The sequence below is a fragment of the Mytilus galloprovincialis genome, chromosome 9, assembly GCF_965363235.1.
Source record: "Mytilus galloprovincialis chromosome 9, xbMytGall1.hap1.1, whole genome shotgun sequence".
Lineage (NCBI taxonomy): Eukaryota > Metazoa > Mollusca > Bivalvia > Mytilida > Mytilidae > Mytilus > Mytilus galloprovincialis.
The window spans coordinates 65718056-65743656 of record NC_134846.1 but is presented as its reverse complement, the minus strand read 5'-3'; the positions used below and the strand labels follow the sequence as shown (position 1 = coordinate 65743656).

Below are 25601 nucleotides of genomic sequence, written 5' to 3'. Positions count from 1 at the left end.
GAAAACGCATCACATGGTATAGCTGACTTATATCAAGTCTGAAACCAAATATCAGAAATCCTGGTAGTACAGTTCCTGAGAAAAATGTGACGAAAAATTTTCAACTTGGCTATCAGGTGTAAAAATGATACAAGTGTTCGGTAAACAGGAAGTTGTTGAGTGATGAATCTGAAAACGCATAACACAGTATAGCTGACTTATATCAAGCCTGAAACCAAATTTCAGAAATCCTGGTAGTGCAGTTCCTGAGAAAAATGTGATGAAAAATATTCATGGGACGGACGGACTGACTGACAGACTGATGGACTGATGGACTGACGGAAGGACAGACAGACAGAGGTAAAACAGTATACCCCCCTTTTTTTCAAAGCGGGGGTATAAAAATATAATCATAATATTGTAGAAAAAAACATCTTACAATTTAGTGGTATTTGTTCAATCTTTATAAAGTTCAGTCGTATATGCAGGTATAGGTAAAAGAGTCTTCAAATCATAAATACGAGTCGCCTAAAATTTCAACTGTTTCATCCTCAAATTGATTTAAACTATTTCTTATTATTATATTCAAATACTTATTAATAATGACATCTTAATGAAAGAAATAGAATTAGGTCCAAGGTCATATTACAGCAGTCAACACAGATGGCTACCTTGGGCTCAGGTACAAATTATAATAAATTTCAGTCTTCCAAATGGCATACATAATAAATAAAAGTGATTGTAAAATATGAATTTATTGAAAATATAATGTACAAAAAGACCAATAACAAACACTGGTGAATGCTACAATGATATGTATGTACATACCAGCACAGTCTTAATCCATGTAAAACATTCATATTTAAAACTCGCAAAAATGTAAAATATTCCTGAATAAAAAAGAAATCTAGAAACAGAATAAATTGAACAACAAATACAAACTAGAGGCTCTCAAGAGCCTGTGTCGCTCACCTTGGTCTATGTGAATATTAAACAAAGGACGCAGATGGATTCATGACAAAATTGTGTTTTGGTGATGGTGATGTGTTTGTACATCTTACTTTACTGAACATTCTTGCTGCTTACAATTATCTCTATTTATAATGAACTTGGCCCAGTAGTTTCAGAGGAGAAGATTTTTGTAAAAGATAACTAAGATTTATGAAAAATGGTTAAAAATTGACTATAAAGGGCAATAACTCCTAAAGGGGTCAACTGACCATTTCGGTCATGCTGACTTATTTGTAGATCTTACTTTGCCGACATTTATTGCTTTTTACAGTTTATCTCTATCTATAATAATATTCAAGATAATAACCAAAAACAGCAAAATTTCCTTAAAATTACCAATTCAGGGGCAGCAACCCAACAACGGGTTGTCCGATTCATCTGAAAATTTCAGGGTAGATAGATCTTGACCTGATAAACAATTTTACTTCATGTTAGATTTACTTTAAATGCTTTGGTTTTTGAGTTATAAGCCAAAAACTGAATTTTACCACTATGTTCTATTTTTAGCCGTGGCGGCCATCTTGGTTGGTTGGCCTGGTCACGCCACACATTTTTTAAACTAGATACCCCAATGATGATGGTGGCCAAGTTTGGTTTAATTTGGCCATGTAGTTTCAGAGGAGAAGATTTTTGTAAAAGATTACTAAGATTTATGAAAAATGGTTAAAAATTGACTATAAAGGGCAATAACTCCTAAAGGGGTCAACTGACCATTTCGGTCATGTTGACTTATTTGTAAATCTTACTTTGTTGAACATTATTGCTGTTACAGTTTATCTCTATCTATAATAATATTCATGATAACCAAAAACAGCAAAATTTCCTTAAAATTACCAATTCAGGGGCAGCAACCCAACAACGGGTTGTCCGATTCATCTGAAAATTTCAGGGCAGATAGATCTTGACCTGATAAACAATTTTACCCAATGTCAGATTTGCTCTAAATGCTTTGGTTTTTGAGTTATAAGCCAAAAACTGCATTTTACCCCTATGTTCTATTTTTAGCCATGGCAGCCATCTTGGTTTGTTGGCGGGGTCACACCACACATTTTTAAAACTAGATACCCCAATGATGATTGTGGCCAAGTTTGGTTAAATTTGGCCCAGTAGTTTCAGAGGAGAAGATTTTTGTAAAAGTTAACAACGACGCCGGACGCAAAGTGATGGGAAAAGCTCACTTGGCCCTTCGGGCCAGGTGAGCTAAAAAGGTCTAGATTGTAATGATAATATCAAGGATTTTTTAGTATATCAAATATATCACAACTTTAGAATTATACCGTACCAAACAAAATCGGAATTAGAGATTTGAAGAATATCATGCAAAACTGCAAGCAAATATATATTCAAATGAGTAAATACATTGAGCATTTCTTCAACAACATATTCCATTTACAATAATACACCTGTTTAATGGTATGATTCCAACACTTATCTTTCAGCTATATGAAATGATGTTACCTTTGTCTTATTTGACAGCTATAAACTTTTTACTAGTCTTTTTAAATCTTTTTTCCCCACTATATATATAAAAAAAATGGCAACAATGTTGCCTTTTATTTAAAAAAATGGCAGCAATGTTGCTTTTTCTGGAACAATTAATAAAATTTTATAAATAAGCATCTTGCAAATGATGAGGGTCAAGCCTGACTCTAATTGATTTGAAGATTTGGGAGAATATCACTGTAAAAATTAATGGATTTAAACGAACCATGGATATACAATGGATATAAGTGTTTGTATTAAGAAAAAGTGTAATTTTAAAAGATTTGAAATTATTGTATTCAAAATAAAGTCAATCAAAAAATGATAACCTACACCTTAGGATTATAAATTGTGTGATAAATTAACACAAAAAAAACCCAGATTTTATGTGATAATATTTGCTTAATTATGTCCTATGTTTATACAATTTCTGTTAATTTATTATACTTAAAAATCAGTTTAAAAACTTATAAAACAAGAATGTGTCCATAGTACACAGATGCCCCTCTCGCACTATCATTTTCTATGAAGAGTGGACCATAAAATTGGGGTAAAAACTCTAATTTTTTAGCATTTAAATTAGATATCATATCATGGGGAACATGTGTACTAAGTTTCAAGTTGATTGAACTTTAACTTATAAATCAAAAACTACCTTGACCAAAAAACTTTAACCTGAAGGGGGCAGACAAATGGACGCACAGACCAAAAACATAATGCCTGAAAGATGGGCCATAAAAATAATTATCATGTGTGTTTACAATAACTAATGTATAACTGGCCAGTGTGCCAAAACCAAAAAAAAAAAAAATTCCTTGGTGTGTAATAAATAAATTCAACTTAATCTTTCACAAATATTGCTGCTCTAAATGTTTACAATATTGCAAAAGGTATTTTCATATATTCCCATGGCCTTTTTAGATGAGCCATCATGTATATAGATTCTTCCAGAAAATAATGCATAAAATCATGGCAGTGATTAGAATGATTAAAACAATTTAAAACAAAATAATAAAATTCTAAATCAGAGTAAATTTAATACATTTTTTTTATAGTGTCTCAAAAAATTGTAAAAATGCTTTTTTCTCAAAATTAATATGAATATGATAATATCTAGTGTATCTTAAATAACTGTAAAACTTTACTGAAAAAAGTAAAATCACAAAAAAACTGAACTCCAAGGGAAATTCAACACAGAAAGTCCCTAATCCAATGTCAAAATCAAAAGCTCAAACACATTGAACTAATGGCTAACAACTGTCATATTCCTGACTTGATACTTTTGAACTAATATTTAACATCCATTAGTTTTACTCATCTTGTAAAAGTTCAACATCTTTGCTGATTGATATGGTACATTCAATGTTTGGTCAATTGTGCTTTATAAAAAAGATTTTGATCTGTTCTTAAATTATGTTTCATTTTACAAATATTTTAAAAGCAGTACTTGATATGAATAAAGATCAATAAGTGAAACTGACATGTAGCTAAGTTATCACTAATGTTCAGATATTGCTGATAACATTACAGAGTTGTCTCCCATCTAATTACGAACTATATGAAATATCAAAGTCATATGAAATGAGTGACTGGTGAAAAATAATGTTTATCCAATTCTTGAACCAATGCATGTATATATCATTAACTTAGTCTTCTGCACACGATTTAATCATTTATTACGCAAATGTATTTTATAATCGTCAATTTTTTTTTCTCTCTGTTTGTTATGATGTGAAAATATGGCTGCTCATTACTTGTTGTGTTTGAAGCCGAAGTTTACAGATTGTCACCTTATAGTAAACAATCAACAAAGAAGCATGGATATTGAGAACATGTTGTACATGAACAATCAGATAATAGTTTATTTTAGTGACACATCCATGCGTATTGCGATCACTGGATTATTACGAAAGGGTCACGCTAAGGTCACTTTACATACAGATAATATGTCGGCGAATTGCTTCCTGGAAGCAAGCAATCAAATAAAAGTAAACTTTTTCTAAATGTGGACAAATTAAAGAATTTTCTTCAGAAAAAAGTATATGTAAATAAGTTTAAGAATGAAAAATTTCCATTTTGTTATAAAAAAACATATGCATCATTCTTTTTAATTTGAGGTTTCATATTACTTTAATTAATAATCTGTTCTTTAAAAAAGTCATAAAAATGTATTATAATGTAATCTTTCAATAGATATTTAATTTCTAAAAAAACTCATTTCCTACATATAGATTTTGTTTTATCAATTATATAATACAATAACATGATATCCAAAATGTGATTTTCTGATCAAATAAAAGTTCTGTGTAAAGATTTCAAAATACTTAGACATAAATATAGGTGGGAGGAACATGTCTTAAAAAAGGACACAACATAGAATTTTATAAAGGCACTACATTCATAAATAACTATAAACCATTGAGCACAAATAAAACACTATAACCAAATAAATACATGTATACATGCAATAAATCATCTGAAACAAAAAGCAATTTCAGCCCAAAAGTTTACCAATGTTAGAAGTTAAAAGTCTTAATAAAGGTTCCACATTTTGACCTGATAATTGCTTAATTTAATAGAAGTTAAATTTCAGATAACTTTTAAATTCAAGGATTTATTAAAGATGGAATTCTAAGCAACAATTTTTGGAATAATTTTTTTCAATGTATAAAAACTGAAGAGTTTTGGAAAAAAAGAATAAGCTAAAATGTCCTAAATTTTTCTGATGAGTTAATCAGAGGATCCTTTGCAGATTCTATCAACAGAAATAGACAAAAAATATTCAAAATAAATGTTAAGTACCATACCAGAGATAATCAGGACATTTAAGGAATGACTGTAATATTTTTTCTGTCCATGAAGAAATAACATTAAAAATTTGGTGCACACTGAATAAAGCGCGTAGCGGGTTATTAAACAGTGTGAACCACATTTTTTTATGTTATTTCGAATAGACAGAAAAAATATTACAGTCATTTCTTATAATTTAATTCTAAATTTCATTTTAAACCGTAGAAAACCACGAAAAAACGTTGATGACGTCACGGTCACATTGCTAAGTTATGTTTATGGGCTGATTACAAAATAACGTCAGCCAATCAGAAGACGCGTTACATCCAAAATTAAATTATTGGCTGACAACAATCATGAGGCACTTCAATATCATATTTTATACTATATAAATATTTTATACTATACAATTTACAACAGCTTTGATTGCATGTGCCATCCAAGACAATTTTAAATTGATGCATTGAAAAGCAGACTAAAAGCTTGTTATAACTCTTAATTTCATGGTTGTAGCTTAAAAATGTAATTATAAGAATAGAAAATATCTTTTTATAATTTGATAGGGTTGTAATAGCATTAATCATGTGCACATTTAAAAAAAACCGTTTTCATAAGATAACAATGTTGTATATTCAATGAGTAAAACAAGTTGAAATTTAGTTTTTCAATAACAGATGATTTTAACATACAGAGAATTTATAATATTGCAAAATAAAAGACTGATTGTATGACAGAAATAACTTTGTAAAATAAGGAATAATCAAGGCACATGAAATTCTTCTTGAATTTTTGAAGCTTGAAAGCTATAGTCACTATCCCATCAATTCAATATAAATATAGGTTATCATGAGTGAATTGCTACATGAGTATCTGTAATATACAACAAAAATATTGTTTAAAAGTAAAAAAATACCCTAATATTTCAAACTATCAGCAAACAGAACATAAATGCATTGCAGATGTAAAAAAAAAATTACTTCCATGCTACAACTCAATGTTATCAAGCTACATACCAAATATAAAATGATTCCCTTGGAAAAAAGCCAAGAAAAGTTTAACAAAAACCTTGTTTTTTGCAAAATTTGAACCTATTGACAAACAGGAAGCGGTGTCAAGGCATATTTAAAATTTGGCTGTTGGCTATACAGGTAAAAAACATTACTGTTTTTTCATCAATGGCTGAACCTTGAAAATGATGCCAAGGACAACACAAATAGGCAAGAAGGAAATTAAGAACAATTATCGCACCGCTGGTAAATTATCACGTTGTGATTGGTTTAATGGCGTCACGCGGTGACCCCCCTATGAGACCGTAGGGGGTTAGTAAATTTCATAGGGGGTTCATGACGCTTTAATGGTGACGTCATCTATCAATGTTGTTGTGTTTTAATGTTTATTTTTCAACAAAATGCAGCAGAAAAAGTCCAGCGTGCGATAAATTCGTTATACGGTTAACTACTGACCCCTACGGATCCATAGAGGGTGAATAAAATCCATAGGGGATTCGGCCTCCGGTCTTACCCCCTATGAATTTTACTAACCCTTTATGGATCCGTAGGTATCCAGAAGTCAACCATATTATAGAACTTATAATAGTATGGTATCTGTTTGCAAGATATGAAGTATCTAGGTCTTTTTACCCTATGGAATAGCATTTTTATATCTCAAATTTCAGACTACAAACATTCTCAATTTCATTTCAACCTGAGTTATAACATAAAAGAATAAAAATCTATATAACAGATATACATATATATAAAGGATCCCTTCACATTATCAACATCAACAATGTAAACCACAAAGTAAAAAAAATTAACACAATAAGTGTAATCCTTTTACTGGATTTCTTTATATGGTTTGTGAAATGTGATAACTATAATTCAAATGAAATATTTCTTGCTATTATTTTCAAAATTAACATACAAGCGATCGCATCCAATAAACCTATTTGATTAAAACAAAACTAAATGAAAAACATATGAAATTATTCACATTTACGTGATTTTTCTGGCTTTGATTTTACATAGGCAGCATAGTAAAAATTTGAAAATAATGTTGTCATAGTTATTCCATACAACAAACCATAAACACAATAATTATGGTACAAATATCCAAAAGTGGCATGTACAAACAAAGTTAAAAATTGCAAAATTTGTAACTGCGTAATATTCTTTTTCCATGGAATTGATTTGTCTGGAAATAAAGCAGTTAGACCATAATACAGATATAATATAACATGTATAAATGAATTGACTGCAAAGTATACAGACATGGCTGGCCATGGATACAGGCGGTAGCAAGAATCTGCAAGTAGTAGCATAGAACTATGGTGGTAAACATGTAGGAAGCTGATCTGTCGTCTTCTGTGACGTAGTATCATGAAAACTGTGTCCAGTAATTCAATGACTTTTGTAATCCAGTACATCTTGTAATATGGCAGTAAATATGGCTGTGGCCCAAGCTGGAATGTTGATTCACTCAACATTATACTGTAAAGGAATCCCAGCATACAGTATATGGATATAAAACAGCAGGCAAAGTTATGGATTATCATCAACTGAAAAAGAAAATAATTCATTAGGTTCTATTACAGTGTTTAATGACGAACATTTCCTGTGATTGTAGGTTGTACTTTGATGCTTTTCATGTTACATGTATATTAATTTTAAATTCTAATATGACGTGCTTCTTCGCTTTATGAATAAACCCATGCTCTAAATCCAATAATATTTTTTTTTCACATGCGTATATTGACTACTGCAGAATAATGAATGTGATCAAATTGGCATGCATTTAGTATATTTCATTAACTTAATACACTGCCAAACTCTTAAATGATGCACATGTTGTTACTGATTCATAAATTATGACTGTAATGTGTTGCATTGGGTAATTGACATATTTGACCTAGATACGACAACTGGCTGTTCAAAAACTCCTCCCTCTGAAAAATAACAGTGCCACCTTTTTGATTCTTTACAAACAAAGAAAGGAGGTTCATGGAAGAGCCTACACAATCGCTTTACCCTTATACACATTGGAAATAGAAATTACCTTAATTGTCCTAATCAGAATCGAAATACTGATGCAAGCTATACTTTATTGTAGTTTTAACATGGATAGGCATTGTATTTGTGTTATTTGAGCCCTCACTATCGCTCTAGCAAAAATAATCATGAATATAATGCCTACCCATATTAAAATTACAATAAAGTATAGCTTGCATCAATTATTTCTTAAGTGTAAGAACATGTTCCTTATCTATACCTTTCAATTATGTCCAATATGGTGAAAAAGAGGTCTGCATTGCAATATAAGGCAATCTATTTACAAAGAAATGTGAAAAGACAAACCATACAGAAAATCAACCCATTTTATGCTGAAGGACTTGTCTGGAACAGACCTGTCACCAGAATACAACATACAGTATATATATCTATTATTCATGCAAAAATCAATGCTTTTAACTAAAGTGCATTTATCAACATGTTACAGTTTTACCAAACATTTGCTATTTGCTGTTTTTGCTAGAAGCTCAGAGGTTTAATTGAGCTTATTTTTCGGATCCATAGCAATAGTTTTTTTCTGTGATATATTTGATAGAGGCAATTAATTCTGATAAATAAAACATCTCATTGATAAAGATTTTCACAATATTCAACAACTTTAAATACACCAATACAAACTGTCATTATTATGACAAAAACACTAGAAAATATATTTTCTTATATGATTGTAGATTAAACACTAATAGTTTTAAGTACATTTCTGTGTACTGATGTCTCATATCTGTAAACTAAGACACTATTGTGAAACAGGAAGACTATTAAGGGAAAGTACAACACATTTTCAACTGTGTACATGATTTTTATATTTTCGTTATATAATATCACCTTTCTGATGATTCTTAAGGTGCATTTAGATGAAACAATTTTCCATCTGATTTTCCTTCCAATTCAATGACAACTCACATGTAAATCAAACAGAAATCTGTTTCCCATGATTTGAATTTCCATCAGATTTTTAGCAATGAACGTAAAAGAAAAATTAAATTCATATGAAATACATGAACTTTCTACTTATATTCACAGAATCACTTCAAAATGCTATAATCAAGGATAGTCTAGTTTAATTCATAAATAATTTTAATTAAATTTACAAAATTAAATTTTCTATTTGTTTAAATCACAGGGGAGTCTGATTAAAAAAAACTAAAATAATTCCTTTTTAAGAAATGATAAAAACTTATTTCAGCAAATATAATTCAATATTATAGGAAAATGGATTACACAAAAAGGAACTTATTGGTGTATTAACTTGACCAATTTACTTACAAACAATTTCAGACTTTTATGATATGTTTTTATGTGATTTGGTCAATAAATACCTTTCCTGAAAATCATTTAGTCTCCATTAATTAATACCAAGAAACATTTTAAAGGGTTTTTAACTCAAAATAAAACAGTTTACCCCGCTACATGTTTATGTGTCTGCCCAACTTAGGAACCTTGTCAGCAGTTGTTGTTTAATGTTTTTAATATATGGAGAATTATATTTTATTGGTTGTTGAGATAAAAGGTGATTTAGAGCCTGACATATTGCATAGACATGCATGTTTTTAAACTTTATGAAAATCTTTAGATATGATAACTTACAGGTCGGATTTGCATAGGGGAGGTAACTCTTTGCCATACTGGAGATAACATAATCATAACGAGATATATACAGAATAGTGGGAAAGACGGTAGTGAGACTGTGACATCAAGGAATTTCTGGACACCTGCAACAGTTAATGCCATCTCTGGAATAGAAAAACAAAAGAATAATATTATGTTATATAGTTCCAGACATCTATAATGAAAGTATGTGAATTGCTTTATTTGTATCAATCTGCAAGAAAAAATATTATTTGATGATATGAACTATTTTCTATAGCTATTTAGGAATGACATCAAAAGTTCAATGTAGGATAAAAAACTTAATTCACAGTTTTTTCACTGAACCCCTTTCATCCTACATCGATCTTTTGATGTCGTCCCTTAATTATCAAAGAAAAAATATACACAGCAAGTGCTGCATCTTTTTTCAGTGGACAGTCAATATAATTTATTGTTCTTAGATAAATGAAAAAATATTACCATTTTTCCTTGGCTTGTAATGATTTTGCCATGGTGTTTAATATCTGTTTGTCTAAATATCTTTCCTTGGGAAGAGTTACATGATAAAAATTGAAGCAGCTAATATATGTTAAAATTCAGACAGGTTTTTTGTTTATTTCTCTTGTATGCATTGTGGTTTAATACTTCAACCTTCTTCTTATATAGGTTTCTCAGGTTAAAAGTTTGGAAATGAAAAATTTTGGTTCATTAAAAAAGTTTTTTCTACACAATGAAAATTGAATCTGTGTTTATGTATTGATTGTTATTCTAATCCTGTAATATCAACTTAAAAGACATACAATGCTGTGAAATACTAATACAAAGAATTTATCAGATTAGAACATATTTATTGGATCTTAAGTAATGAGTTATTTATCTTTGTGATTGCTGAAAAATGAAGAACACAAATTGTGAAATTAATTATTGGGATTTCAGGTAATGTTACTTCCAAATAAGTACCGATTATCAGGTTGTCTGCATATTGATGTAGTAAAATGTCAGCTGTGAGACATAATATGAAGCTTTTTGTCAAATGACCACAGCAAACAAGATTAAATAGCCATCCTATTATATCGAGCAGCTGATATTTAACAATATCAATATGCCGATAACCTGATAATTGATTTATCTGTCTTTTGGAAGTTTTTTCCAAGTTTCACCAACAACCTTGACTTGATAAGTTCGGGTCAACCTTAATAACGTCAGTTCAAACATTGTGACCATCATTTCACTGATATATCTGGGTCAAAGTTATTAAGGCCAGGTCAATGTATTTGTAGTCACAAAGACGTGATATGCAATTTTATTAAGAGTTAAGCCGATTGATATAGACAGTGGGACGACCGATAATGATATATACTGTAAAAGTACTTTTATTCTTGGGTTTCAATTTTCATGGTTTGAGCAAAAGTTGCATGTTTGTTGGTTCGAAAATTTGTGGATTGTAGTTTTTCAAAAGAAAAATAATTGGTGAAGAAAGTGCAGCCATCTGAAACGAAAAACTCGTGAAAAAAATCATATGTTGTTTTATAATAAAATCAAATGTGTAAATTGGTCCATAAAAATGTTGGTTAAAATAAAAAAAAAGCTACAAGTGTACTTTGAATTGTAGAATCAATAAAAATTGCAAGCCCTCAATCAAATTATTTATTTTTCAAATGAAATTTATTTGGATTAATCCTTGAATATCATTACTGGAAGTCTGATTTTTATCGTTCAAAACTAATTTCTTTGTCAGAATTAAGAGATTATATTATTATTTATTATATTAAAGCCGTACAGTTTAGTTTTTTTGAAAGATTAAATAGACAGAATCCTGTCTGTAGTCGCATCTTTTGTTCATAATGCGTTTGCTGATATTTGATGTAGTCAAACATAAGGTAATGGAGATCTTTCCATATCCTGATTTGGACAAGAGTTATTATATTTCTTTGGATACTTAAAATTTGTGGATGAAGGAATCCACGAAAACCATGCAAATTGGTACCACACAAATAGTCCTTTCATAAAAAATTAAGGGTAGTTTTTTAATTTTTGTAAAATCCTATCCTGTCACAATTTTCACAATTATAAAAACATGGTAAAAATTTCTCAAGTAATAAATTAAAAACTTGCACCTCTCCATTACCTTTAATTTGACAGGTAACAACAAATGAGACTTCTCAAACTTTAAATGTTGCTCAGTCTGGGAAATATTTATACCTATGAGGCTCCTCATGGGGTTTTTGATTATTTGATTACTTGGCTGTTTTTATAGTGAATATTTGATTATTAGACCAAATATTTCATGATTAAATGATTAATGATTATGTTAATATTTTGGCAAAATTTTTGTGATCATGTGATTACTTGGAAACCCCTGTGAGGGGCCTCATCCATTGAATCACAAATAGATGAATATTAAATGAATTTAAATCATCAGTTTATTTGTTCCCAATTCATTCAGAATGGTGTGACAATTACAATCAACTCTAGATGTTATTACATCAAAATCTATCATTAAATTGGGGATTGAACTTTTATAACATTTACAATTATAAGTACAGCTTTAAGACTGACAAATCTAAAATAAAACAGCAACACAGTGTTAGGGTTTACAATTCAATAACCTGTTAATCAGGACTATGAAATGTGCACTCTTCATTGAAGCTGTGCATAGTACATGTTTCAGATACCCTGGGTTTTTTTTTCTCAAGTTTTTGTTATATTTTGGTATAATTACATGAAAAAAAAATGCACAAGGTTCAAAAGAAATCCTTTCTGTCACATTTAGTTCAATATTTCAAATACCATATTTATCTAAAGCTGCTATCAGAGAGTCACATAAAAACCAAAACATTTGGGCAAGTTGATGTACATGTTGTATGAGAGACAATTAAGTTTTAAGTTGAACTTTGAACCATCTAATGTTCATCAGTACTGATGAGGCAGCAAGAAAACTTAAATGGTCAAAGGTGAAAGAAAAAAAAGAAGGTTAAAAATGAGAACAAAAGAGGTCTCACAAATGTCTTGTCAATGGTATGATTTCTGAAAAATTAAGAATATATCTTCAGCTTGTGAGATCAAGACAAAATTTTCGACTAAAAAATTGGAATAACATATTCACCTAAAAGATCTTCTAGGCATCCACAAAGACAGCATGTAACAGTGAAACTTTTATCATAAAACTTTTGCAAGAAAGCGTAAAATAAAGTAACCAAGGATGTGATGTTACAACAGGGATCACTAAAGTATAATGTTTAGTTACACCTGATTAATTTCTCTACAATTCCTTACCTGAGAATGTATGTCAAAATGTTTGTTGGATTAGTTCAAAATATGCTGCCAATTCCTGCAAATATAAAAAAAATATTGTAGACTCCACCTGCTGTGTCAAGATCAATACGTGTAGTAATTGGATATGTTTTATTCCTGATAATCACATGTTCACAACTCACACCCTATTATTTGGTTGAAAAGTTGTACCATATAATTTCTAGTTAACTAAGATTTAGTTTCCAGTACATTATCAATCAATGCTATACACCAATATACATGTAACTATACATGTACCTATACTTGTAACATCAGAATAATACAACAAGGTCTTTTAAAGTATTGTAGACTAGGAGTTATCTGCAATGTGTTTTTTGGTTGATTTTTCAACTAAATGTTTACATCTAAATTTGTGCTGTTCTGTGAAATCTACAATACAACCATAAGTTAGTGAATGCTTTTAACCATTATGTCTACTACAGACATTTAATTAAGAAGAAAATAAATCAGAAAAACTTTCTTGTAATATATCCTTTTAAACAGTTATCATCCAGTTGCTAAAGTAGATTTGAAATCCTAGTTTAAGTCTGAAATGTATCTTTAATACTCTATTTCTCAAAAAGTATTTTTACTGATAAATGTTTGCACATGGTATTGCTCTCTCCTTTGTAATCTCCATCATAGTAATTGTGTCAGACTCATTCATTTTGCTTAAAAAAAAATCACGAAAGTTAAGTTTTTACGTTCAAACTTACCAGCAAAACATTAAAAAATATATCAATAAATCTGTAAACTTTGATTTACCAATAATTTTTTTTATAGGAAAACAAATTTATTAGAACCTAGAAGTTAAGAACTTCAATAACATTATTGTTTCTGTTAAATTTTTATGTGATGCTTAAATTCATTTATTTGTATCATACACACTAGCATCAACTTACCTGAGCCTGTGAGAGCTATACTATAACATGTATACCGTGTATACTGGTAACATTTTACAACTGGATATATTTGCCAAGTGAAGCTGAAAAATGTTAAAACAGTTAATCACTGAACATTTTTTTGCTGAACATTGTATTTAATTAAAATCAATACATCTTCATATCATTTTAATGTTTAAATAAACCAGATGCTCTGCAGGGTGCAGCTTTATTCGACCGCAGAGGTCAAACCCTGAACAGTTGGGGCAAGTATGGACACAACATTTAAGCTTGATACAGCTCTGAATTTGGATTGTGATTAAATAGTTGACACAACATAGGTTTATGACACTGAATGAATGTGGTCTAAGAACTTAAACTTAAAAATTTTAAATTGGACATTTAACTATTATGGTCCAATATCCAAAATCTAAATACATGGTTAGATTCAGCATATCATAGAACCCCAAGAATTCAATTTTTGATGAAATCGAATAATGTTCAAATTTAGACCCTTTAGACCTCAATGTGGACCAATTTGATAACAGAGCCCAAATATTAAAAATCTAAATACATGGTTAGATTCAGCATATTGAAGAATCCCATATATTCAATTTTTGTTGAAATTAAACAAAGTTAAATTTTGAACCCCGATTTGGACCAACTTGAAAACTGGGCCCATAATCAAAAATCTAAGTGTTAAGATTCACCATTCAATTTTTGTTAAAATCAAACTAAGTTTAATTTTGGACCCTTATTCCTAAACTGTTGGGACCAAAACTATCAAAATCAATCCCAACCTTCCTTTTGTGTGGTCATAAACCTTGTGTTAAAATTTCATAGATTTCTATTTACTTATACTAAAGTTATTGTGCAAAAACCAAGAAAAATGCTTATTTGGGACCTTTTTTGGCCCTAATTCCTAAACTGTTGGAACCAAAACTCCCAAAATCAATCCCAACCTTCCTTTTGTATTCATAAACCTTTTATTAAAATTTCATAGATTTCTGTTTACTAATACTAAAGTTATTCACCATGGTGCGAAAACCAAGTAAAATGCTTATTTGGGCCCTTTTTGGCCCCTAATTCCTAAACTGTTAGGACCAAAACTCCCAAAATAAATCCCAACCTTCCTTTTATGGTCATAAACCTTGTGTTTAAATTTCATGGATTTCTATTTACTTTTACTAAAGTTATAGTGTGAAAACCAAATGTCTTCGGACGACGATTTTCCACAAGTATGTCATGTACTTAATTTACCTTTTAAAAAATAAATAATATCTGTCTTTTCTTCCTAATTCCACTGTACTTGATAATGATTATGGTAGAAGAAAGATAGAGATGAAATCTTTCTTCTTTTTGCATATATATTTAACCCATAAAATACAAACATGTATACAAAATTCTTTGAAGCAGGTTATTAACCCTAAGGCCTACGGTCTATTAAAGACCTAAAGAAGATAACACTAATTACCATAATGTTTAAATTTTGATCAAATGTCACTGAAACTTAAATTCAGTACATCAATAAAACAGTGATCAGATGTCTAACAATATATAAAGGTAGTTGTAAACACTAAATATATGGATGGTACCTGGGCTTAAACAAACTCTCAATGGAAAATAAACTTTTAAACAAGCACCAACAATTTGTTTTATTTTTGCATAAATCTTTTTTTCGTTGTTTTCGTGGATCCACAAGTGTCCAAGGAAATATAGCAACACAACTGTAGTCCAAATCAAGACATGAAAAGATACCCATACATGTAGGTTTTACAACATAGATATAGTCATGCCATATTATCTAAAGAAGACTTCAAATATCAGCAAATGCACTATGATCAACAACTGCATGCAGGATTGTACCCATTTAAGCTTTAAAGGGGCACTAGTTGTCAAATTCATTTTCACAGATCTCAATCAAATTATCATATTTGATTTATAACAATGTAAAACATTTATCCAAACTATTAAAAGTGTAAAATAAACAATAAGCAGGGCACAGGCATGAAAATGTGTATTTTGGTCTAGACACCACCTAATTAACTATTGAGTTGACCTCTGAAGTCATCCGATGACCATATAAGCAATTTAAACATAAATATAGATATAAATAGATTGAGTAAACTTGGATTTTTCTAGGTCTATTTAATTTCATAATAAAGATGAAAAATAAATGTTTCAATCATCGTTTTTACCTGTATAAGAATGTTTTTTGTGGATCGAATCATCCAATCAAATGATTTACCTTTGTTTCACTTTATATGTTGACATTCTTCTTCTTTAAATAACTTTAAATAACTTTACACATACAACTCATGTGTTATCCATCTCAAGCAAAGGGGTTATATTGAAGTTCACATGAATACGGATTCAATGAGGTCGAATTATTCACTTGCAAGTGAATAACTCATAATCAATGTTTTTTAGCTTATTTTGACAAAATTGAACCATACTGGCTGCTTAAAATAATATATTAGATTTTTAATAAATCTTGTAGCTAGACTACCCCTTTAAAAACCTAAACTGTACGAATTTTAATCTTTTAATTATTTTTTTTTTTAAATATTTTGAACAATAACAGTCAGATTTCCAGTGAATATATGCTATGATGAATATGATCATTTATATCCTCATAATTCTCATACAGAAAATTTTAATATTATATTACATGGGCTTGCTTTTGATCAGAATTAATTTTACAATTCAAGGTACATGTACTTCTATACATGTCTATAGCATTTGTTTATGCACAGTTTTCTTAAAGTGTCATTCCTAAGGCCAAATTAACACCTTTGATGGTCTTTAGTCTGTTGATCACTCGATTTCAGGTTAATTAGTGTAATCACTTCTGATTACCATGATTACACTGTGCAACAGTTCAAATGTTTACTTTTTTTTTGCAATTTCCATCAATCGAGACAATTTGTAAGCATAAACATGATAAACATGATAAATTAATCAGCTTATTTCTGAAAGCAAGTATTTTATTTCAAATTTATTGACTGTTGTCAGTTTCAAAAAATGAACAAGTAAGTGAAAATAAACACCTTATGTTGCAATATTCACAAATCATTATAGAACAACATAATCTGATGTTCAGTGGTTTTCGTTTGTTGATGTGGTTCATTAGTCAGTGTTTCTTGTTTCTATATAGAATGGTTTTACGGTTTGAATGGTTTTGTACCAGTCATTTTTGGGGCCTTTATAGCTTGCTGTTCTGTGTGTGCCAAGGCTTCGTCTTGAAGGCCATACTTTGACCTATAATTGTTTAATTGGCTATTATCTACATGTTGTCTGTGCAACACAAAACCATGAAACTTGAAGCCAATGATGGGAAAGTTGCCTTTAACCTGATCAATAAAACAATAACCTGCTATTGTAAATTAACTGAGCAAGGCGTCACAGTTCAAATGACTAGGTTCAAATGTATCTACTTCTATATATTCTGGATTCTCTGGTTTTATCCATCTAGTGTCTATCAAAATTTTTGCCAAATATGACCAACATTTCTATTCATAATTTAATAACAAATAGTTTTAAGAGTCATATTTGAAAATATTATTAATTTTTTTTTCACAGTTTTTGAAAGAAAAATATTGCCAATAGTAATTGTATGAAAAACTAATTCCTGCCAAATTTTCAATCGCTTCTTTGAATTTTTTTTTTTAAAGTTTGAGATGTTGTAGATATTGATGTTACTTAGGACTGGAGTGGCTTAAATCAAAGCATAACAGAGCGTTCTTGCAATAAAGCAGATAGATATCTTGCTGTTCCTAACCCAATAGTATTATTTGGTCAAAAAAATTGCCAAAAATATGATATTTGAGCCTTCGCAAATAAGAGTGGACACACACAAATGTCTCACCTGTCGTGTATTTCTAATGAAAGAAAATGCAATCAGACATACATTATATATTTTAAGCTGTAAATAATGAGTAATGTTGCTGCTGCTGATGCCTGTATGAATGCTAAAGCTGCTGCCAGTCCTGCTGAAGACAACTCTCCATACTACCAATTGTATAGGTTATTATGTGCTATATGGAGATATGCTGAATAACTGTGGTTAAGGGTGAAATAATTTAGTGATATATACTATTATATTAATAATGATAACTAAAGATGGGGGTGAAGTTGAACAATGATAGTATAATTGCTAGATTTTAATACAAGAAGAATATTTAAACACAAGCTTTGGAAATTTAGTGCTGAAAAGTAACATAGTTTGCCATGTGATCAAGTTATAAGTTTTCAAAACATTAAAAAATACTGAAAAAGAAAGTTATTATCAACTGTTACTGAATGAAAGGAATTTTCTTGATACCAGATCCACAAGAAATACACCAAATATAGTTGACCTATGTAAAGCATACAGTATAAAAAAAAAAACAACTCAAAAACTGAACTATGGAAATGAGTTCAAGGTCATGAAGGTCAGATGACACCTGCCAGCTAGACATGTTCACTTTACATGTATAATCATTCCATACACCAAATGTATTAGATCTATTGCATACAGGACACAGTACAAGAAAAACAGACCAGACACAAAAACTTAACTATAACCACTGAACCATGAAAATGAGGTCAAGGTCAGATACACTGAATATACTACACCTATATGATATGGACTTGACCACCAAAACTTAACCTTGATCCATGAAATGAGGTTGAGGTCAAGTGAAAACTGTCTGTAAGGCCTGACAACCTTGCAAGGTACATACATACCAAATATAGTTATGCTATAACTCATAATAAGAGAAAACTTAACATTACAACCAGATGCTCCGCAGGGCACAGCTTTATACGACCGCAGAGGTTGAACCCTGAACGGTTGGGGCAAGTATGGACACAACATTCAAGCTGGATTCAGCTCTAAATTTGGATTGTGATTAAATAGTTGACACAGCATAGGTTTCTGACACAGAATGAATGTGTTCTAATGAACTTAAAATTTTTGTTTTCTCTTAGAGCAATTCACTATGCTGTTGAATATTAATCCTCTCAAAAAAATGTTTGAAGAAATTTTCTTTTTTATTTATGAAATTTCAAATGAGAAAAATTGAACCCAATTTTTTTAATCACATCCCCCTTTCCCTTATTCCAAAACTAATCTCAATTAAAATTTCTAATGGAGTTTGCAACAATAACTACTCATTTAAATACATCATAAAATATTAAGATGTAAAAAAACTGCTTGTTATCACTGAATGGTAAAGATTATTTTAATTTATCAGTTGGTAGTAAAAAGTGAATATACATTGTATATTGTATATAACAAAGATTTAAGTTGATTCTGGACAAAGAAAGATAACTCCAATTAAAAAAAAATCTTGCTATTGCACAATATTTTGCAATTAGATATTTCTTGCTTACTATTCTGGACAAAGAAAGATAACTCTAATTAAAAAAAAATTTGCTATTTCACAATATTGTGCAATTAGATATTTCTTGCCATTGCGCAATACTGTGCAATTGAAAAGACTTGTTATTGCACAATACTTAATATAATAATTTTAGATCCTGATTTGGACCAACTTGAAAACTGGGCCCATAATAAAAAATCTAAGTACATTTTTGGATTCAGCATATCAAAGAACCCCAAGATTTCAATTTTTGTTAAAATCAGACTAAGTTTAATTTTGGACCCTTTGGACTTTAGTGTAGACCAATTTGAAAACAGGACCAAAAATGAAGAATCTACATACACAGTTAGATTTGGTATATCAAAGAACCCCATTTATTCAATTTTTGATGAAATCAAACAAAGTTTAATTTTGGACCCCGATTTGGACCAACTTGAAAACTGGGCCAATAATCAAGAATCTAAGTACATTTTTAGATTCAGCATATCAAAGAACCTAACTGATTCCTTTTTTGTCAAAATCAAACTAAGTTTAATTTTGGACCCTTTGGACCTTAATGTAGACCAATTTGAAAACGGGACCAAAAGTTAAGAATCTACATACACAGTCATGACAGTTAGATTCGGCATATCAAAGAACCCCAATTATTCAATTTTGATGAAATCAAACAAAGTTTAATTTTGGACCCTTTGGGCCCCTTATTCTGTTGGGACCAAAACTCCCAAAATCAATACCAACCTTCCTTTTATGGTCATAAACCTTGTGTTTAAATTTCATAGATTTCTATTTACTTATACTAACGTTATGGTGCGAAAACCAAGAAAAATGCTTATTTGGGTCCCTTTTTGGCCCCTAATTCCTAAACTGTTGGGACCTAAACTCCCAAAATCAATACCAACCTTCCTTTTGTAGTCATTAACATTGTGTTTAAATTTCATTGATTTCTATTTACTTAAACTAAAGTTATTGTGCGAAAACCAAGAATAATGCTTATTTGGGCCCTTTTTTGGCCCCTAATTCCTAAACTGTTGAAACCAAAACTCCCAAAATCAATCCCAACTGTTCTTTTGTGGTCATAAACCTTGTGTCAAAATTTCATAGATTTCTATTAACTTAAACTGAAGTTATAGTGCGAAAACCAAGAAAATGCTTATTTGGGCCCTTTTTGGCCCCTAATTCCTAGAATGTTGGGACCAAAACTCCCAAAATCAATACCAACCTTCCTTTTGTGGTCATAAACCTTGTGTTAAAATTTCATAGATTTCCATTCACTTTTACTAAAGTTAGAGTGCGAAAACTAAAAGTATTCGGACGACGACGATGACGACGACGCAGACGACGACGCCAACGTGATAGCAATATACGACGAAAAATTTTTCAAATTTTGCGGTCGTTTAAATACTCTAACTTTTTTTCAAGTAGTCACTGAATCATGAAAATGAGGTCAAGGACAATAGACATGTGACAGACAGAAACTTTGTATTCTGAGGCATCTATATACAAAGTATGAAGCATCTAGGTCTTTCACCTTCTAAAATATAAAGCTTTTGAGATGTAAGCTAATGCCGTAGTAGCCGCTGACGGATCACTATCCATATCTACCTTTCTGCGACAAAAGTCACAGGTTTCACAAAAACGACAATTTTGGAAATCAAAATGGTCAGAACTTTTAAACCAGTTGACTATTTCCAAAATTTTTGGCACCAATGAATTTCCCTATACTTCATAGTTTAGCTGACCTCCCTAGCACAATTAGTAAAATTGGAAATTCAGTAGTTTTATGGCTATGCAGCCTCTAAATTTATAATGCCATTAATAGACAGATATAGTTTCTCTGTAAGACTGATTATATATATATTACCTCAATAATACCGTCACACAAATATTATAGCCGGCTTTCAAAAACAGGATGTAAATCTTTCATGCATCATTATTCTGTATAGTGTTGATTACTAAATTTGTCAACAGTAAAATCAGCACTCTATAGTAGAAAGTGAAAGTAGATAATTCAGTTCGAATTAATTGTTTTTCAGATATTTCAAAGACACTTTAGAGTATCTTTCGATACATACATTCGTTCAGTGGTTTATTAAATCCTTTATAAACAAAACATACTATTATATTTATTAACTGCGATATTGCCACGTTTTAATACGCATGCGCACACTCCGGAAGCCACGAATCACAAAATGGACTATTTTCGAAAATATTTAGGTCCTTCACAGGGTGGTGTACAACCCACAGGAGCAGATACTGTTAGTAGAAAATGAATAACATATATCTTAAGCAAATTTAGAAAAAGTCTAATAACGCTATCACCCTGTACTTCAACTGTTTGCAAACGGCTGTTACCGGCTCAACCCCCTAAATAATTTTGTGAAAAAAATATGTTTTATCATATTTAAGTATCAATTATATACGTGAGTGTATGGCTTAGTGGTTAGGACTGTTAGAGTTTGCACTGAAGGTTTCGGGTTCAACCCTGACACAGGGAGGAAAAAGGGGGAGGTGTACCATACACCTTACCTTACCTTATCGCTATTTCATTTTGGAAATCTGTGATGCTAAATATGGCATGAACACAATGCAGGAATGTCACTTATTTCTTATATTGTAGTGTAACTTTGTGACGGGTCATGTTTATCATGTTTATACATGGGCTTAAAACAGATTGATAACATACACCTTATCGCTAATCCCGGCTGACCCGGCCGCTTGAACTTTTGACGCATACAACAATCACTTTTCCATTGTGGCGTCAGATATTTTGTTTTGTGACGTCAAAATTTTACGGGAACCTGTGTGATATTCTGTAATGGCGGACAAATAGCAATAAGGTGTATTATTATAACATGTAACGTTTTCTTCCTTAATTTACATATTCCTGACACTGACAGTCATTACAACAATCATAACTTTTCCATTTTGACGTTATTTTCTGTTATGACGTCATATTTTTCAGTCAGGGGTACTACTTGTACAAGTTATTTTTATTTACTTATAGAAGTAATATTAATATACTTATAGAAGTAAATTTGTAGGATACTTATACAAGTGAATTTTATTTACTTGTATAGGTAAAAAAAATATGGCTTAGTTATGTCCCTTAGACATTCCGATTAATTACCTATATATAGGTAAAAAAGTTATCCTTTCTTCTTTTCTTAAGTTCTTAGGATTTCTTTGCTCTAATAGAATTTTAAATTGTCTGCCCAGCAGACTTGGGGTAATTGTAATCGTTAATCAGCTGTAATTGATTACAATTTTTCAAGTAATCACTGTAATCATTAATCAGCCAAAAATCTGATTACATGTAATTTAATTTAATTAATTACTTATCAAAATACCCTGTAATCCTGATTACTTTTTGATTACATTCTGATTACAATGAAAAAAATCTTAAACTGTTTATGGTCAATAAATGAATCTTTTTGGTATTCTTATTTAATAAATATTTAACATGTTAGGATTGTTTGGTTTACTTTATGAAGCATGTTAATTGATTTGTATACTTCAGTAAAAAATAAACTGTTACCTGGTTACAGTATTGAAAAGACATTATTAGCATAAGAAGAAACATAATACAATTATTAAAAAGATATAGTACATATATTCACAATTTAAAGATATACATGTACAAATGTACATATTAGCATTGATAATATCTGTTATATGCAAGTAATATTTTACTTTTCTTTAATCCTGAATTAAAACCTTTTGTTAATGTTTTGATTTTTGTCAACTTTGAATTGACAGGTGGGAAACCAATTAAGGTTTGTTGTTATTGTAATTACCAATTGAGAAACATAAGCTGTAGGACAATATATATAAAAGATTAATCAGACATGTGAAAATTTATCTAATTAGCACAAACTAAATTAAAAGTTGGACAAGTATCTTCTTTGAAATATGCAAATTTAAGTAAGTACTTGGTCTGGACATGTTAAATGCAATGATTTTTAGTACTTTTATTATGTTTACAATTTGATTAAACGATTCTATTCAAATTTTACAAAGTTTTTAACTGGTAACTTTATCCATATTTTAACTTCCATAAACTGCACCTTGAAATACATATTAAGTGTGGAGAGGTCAAAAGACAATCAGTAAACTCTTTATAAAGATATATTCAATTGAAGTCGAAATAATTCAGAGATCAATGATGATAAAGTGTAATGGGTGATAACCAGTGATACAATGTTCATGTACGTGTATGTATGTAGTGAACTTATGTGGTTTATTAAATAGATGAAGTTTGAGGTTATCATTTTATATATATACAACAAAATGCTCTTGTAAAAGTGCTATAATTGTATTAAACATTAATTCATTCACATCATTTAAAATGGTTTTTGTCGAGCCTGCAACTTTTGTTGCAGAAAGCTCGACATAGGGATAGTGAATTCTCTCTTATTATAAGTAATAGGATAACTATATTTGGTATGTGCGTACCTTGCAAGGTCCTCATGTCTGTAAGACAGTTTTCACTTGACCTCGACCTCATTTCATGGATCAGTGATCAAGGTTAAGTTTTGGTGGTCAAGTCCATATCTCAGATACTATAAGCAATAGGGCTAGTATATTCAGTGTATGGAAGGACTGTAAGGTGTACATGTCCAACTGGCAGGTGTCATCTGACCTTGACCTCATTTTCATGGTTCAGTGGTTATAGTTAAATTTTTGTGTTTTGGTCTGTTTTTCTCATACTATATGCAATAGGTCTACTATATTTGTTGTATGGAATGATGGTAAGGTGTTCATGTCTAGCGGGCAGATGTCATCTGACCTTGACCTCATTTTCATGGTTCAGTGGTTATAGTTAAATTTTTGTGTTTTGAACTTTTGGTCTGTTTTTCTCATACTATATGCAATAAGTCTACTATATTTGTTGTATGGAATGATGGTAAGGTGTTCATGTCTAGCGGGCAGATGTCATCTGACCTTGACCTCATTTTCATGGTTCAGTGGTCAAAGTTAAGTTTTTGAGTTTTGGTCTTTTTATCTAATACTCTATGCCATAGGTCAACTATATTTGGTGTATGGAAATATTTTATGATCTTTATGTCAGTCGCGCAGGTTTTATTTGACGGTGACCTCATTTTCACGGTTCATTGCACAGTGTTAAGTTTTTGTGTTTTGGTCTATTTTTCTTAAACTATAAGTAATGGGTCAACTATATATGTTGTATAGAAGCATTGTTAGCTGTACATGTCTGCCTGGCATGGTTCATCTGACCTTGACCTCATTTTCAAGGTTCATTGGTCTTTGTTTAGTTATCTTGGTTAATGTTAAGTTAATGAGACAGTTGTAATAATACTAAACTTTATACTTAGGACTATCAACATAATATCAATGATTAGTATAGAAGGCGAGACATTTCAGCGTGTGCACTCTTGTTTTTGTTCATTGTAATCAGATGTAATCATGATTACTTTGCCAATGTAATCATTAATTTAATCAGACACTTTCAGAAAAGATGTAATCATTAATTTAATTTAATCGTACAAATGACAAAGTAATTGTAATTTAATCAATTACATTGAAAGTAATTGGACCCATCTCTGCTGCCTAGGGAAAAAAATTAACGGTCGTCCAGTCGCCAATGGTGACCAGAAATTGACCTGGGCGATCTTTTTACTCAGTTGTGGTAGCCCAGGTGGCGAATTGAAAACAAGGACTGACCAAAAATCCGCAATTTACCGTGACTCCAAGTACTGGCTACTTCACAGACGAAAATTTAAATTCAAAAAGAAAAATCTTTTTAAAATGTATTGCATCAAAGTCGCGGTCGCAATAAACAAGGATGTCAAATCAGTGTTTACCTGTGACTAAATATAGTTCACGTTAATTTAGGTCACTGATTGAATGTCTATTGAAAGTCGGAATGTATGGTATGCTTGCAAGGATAACAAGAGAGGTGTTCCGATGGTCATTAACAATATGAAGCAATCACGATTTTGGCTTCAAGAGAGCGAAGATAATCAGGGAAGATGACAATAGCATGTCATGAAGTAATATTAGTCAAATAAAAGAAAGTATGATATAAACAATGCTGTTAAGAATCTGGAAAACAGTACCTTTTGTAGTTACATTTTCAAAGCCCACATGGTGTACAGAGAATGAAGGTCAAAAACGAAAGT

General features: G+C 30.6%; 2 protein-coding genes across 3 annotated transcripts in view; one reads left to right on the top strand and one right to left on the bottom strand.

Annotated features, from left to right (window-relative positions):
- Positions 1-718: 718 nt before the first annotated feature.
- LOC143045672 (very long chain fatty acid elongase 1-like) lies at positions 719-21461 on the bottom strand. 2 transcript variants are annotated; one of them, XM_076218347.1, is made up of 5 exons: positions 21323-21461; positions 14117-14199; positions 13197-13251; positions 9918-10063; positions 719-7819 (listed from the first exon to the last, which is right to left on the bottom strand). In XM_076218347.1, the coding sequence occupies exons 4-5, from the start codon at positions 10059-10061 to the stop codon at positions 7247-7249; spliced, it is 717 nt and encodes a 238-aa protein (XP_076074462.1). In that variant the 5' UTR covers positions 10062-10063; positions 13197-13251; positions 14117-14199; positions 21323-21461; the 3' UTR covers positions 719-7246. The 2 variants fall into 2 exon arrangements, with proteins under 2 accessions (XP_076074462.1, XP_076074463.1); XM_076218348.1 differs by lacking the exon at positions 21323-21461 and adding an exon at positions 17964-18065.
- A 141-nt stretch (positions 21462-21602) lies between these two features.
- Positions 21603-25601, top strand: part of LOC143045671 (general vesicular transport factor p115-like) — a 37640-nt gene continuing 33641 nt past the window's right edge. Inside the window, exon 1 of the mRNA XM_076218346.1 lies at positions 21603-21716. Coding sequence (XP_076074461.1) covers positions 21651-21716 — 66 coding nt within the window. The 5' untranslated portion in view covers positions 21603-21650. The remainder of the gene's footprint in view (positions 21717-25601) is intronic.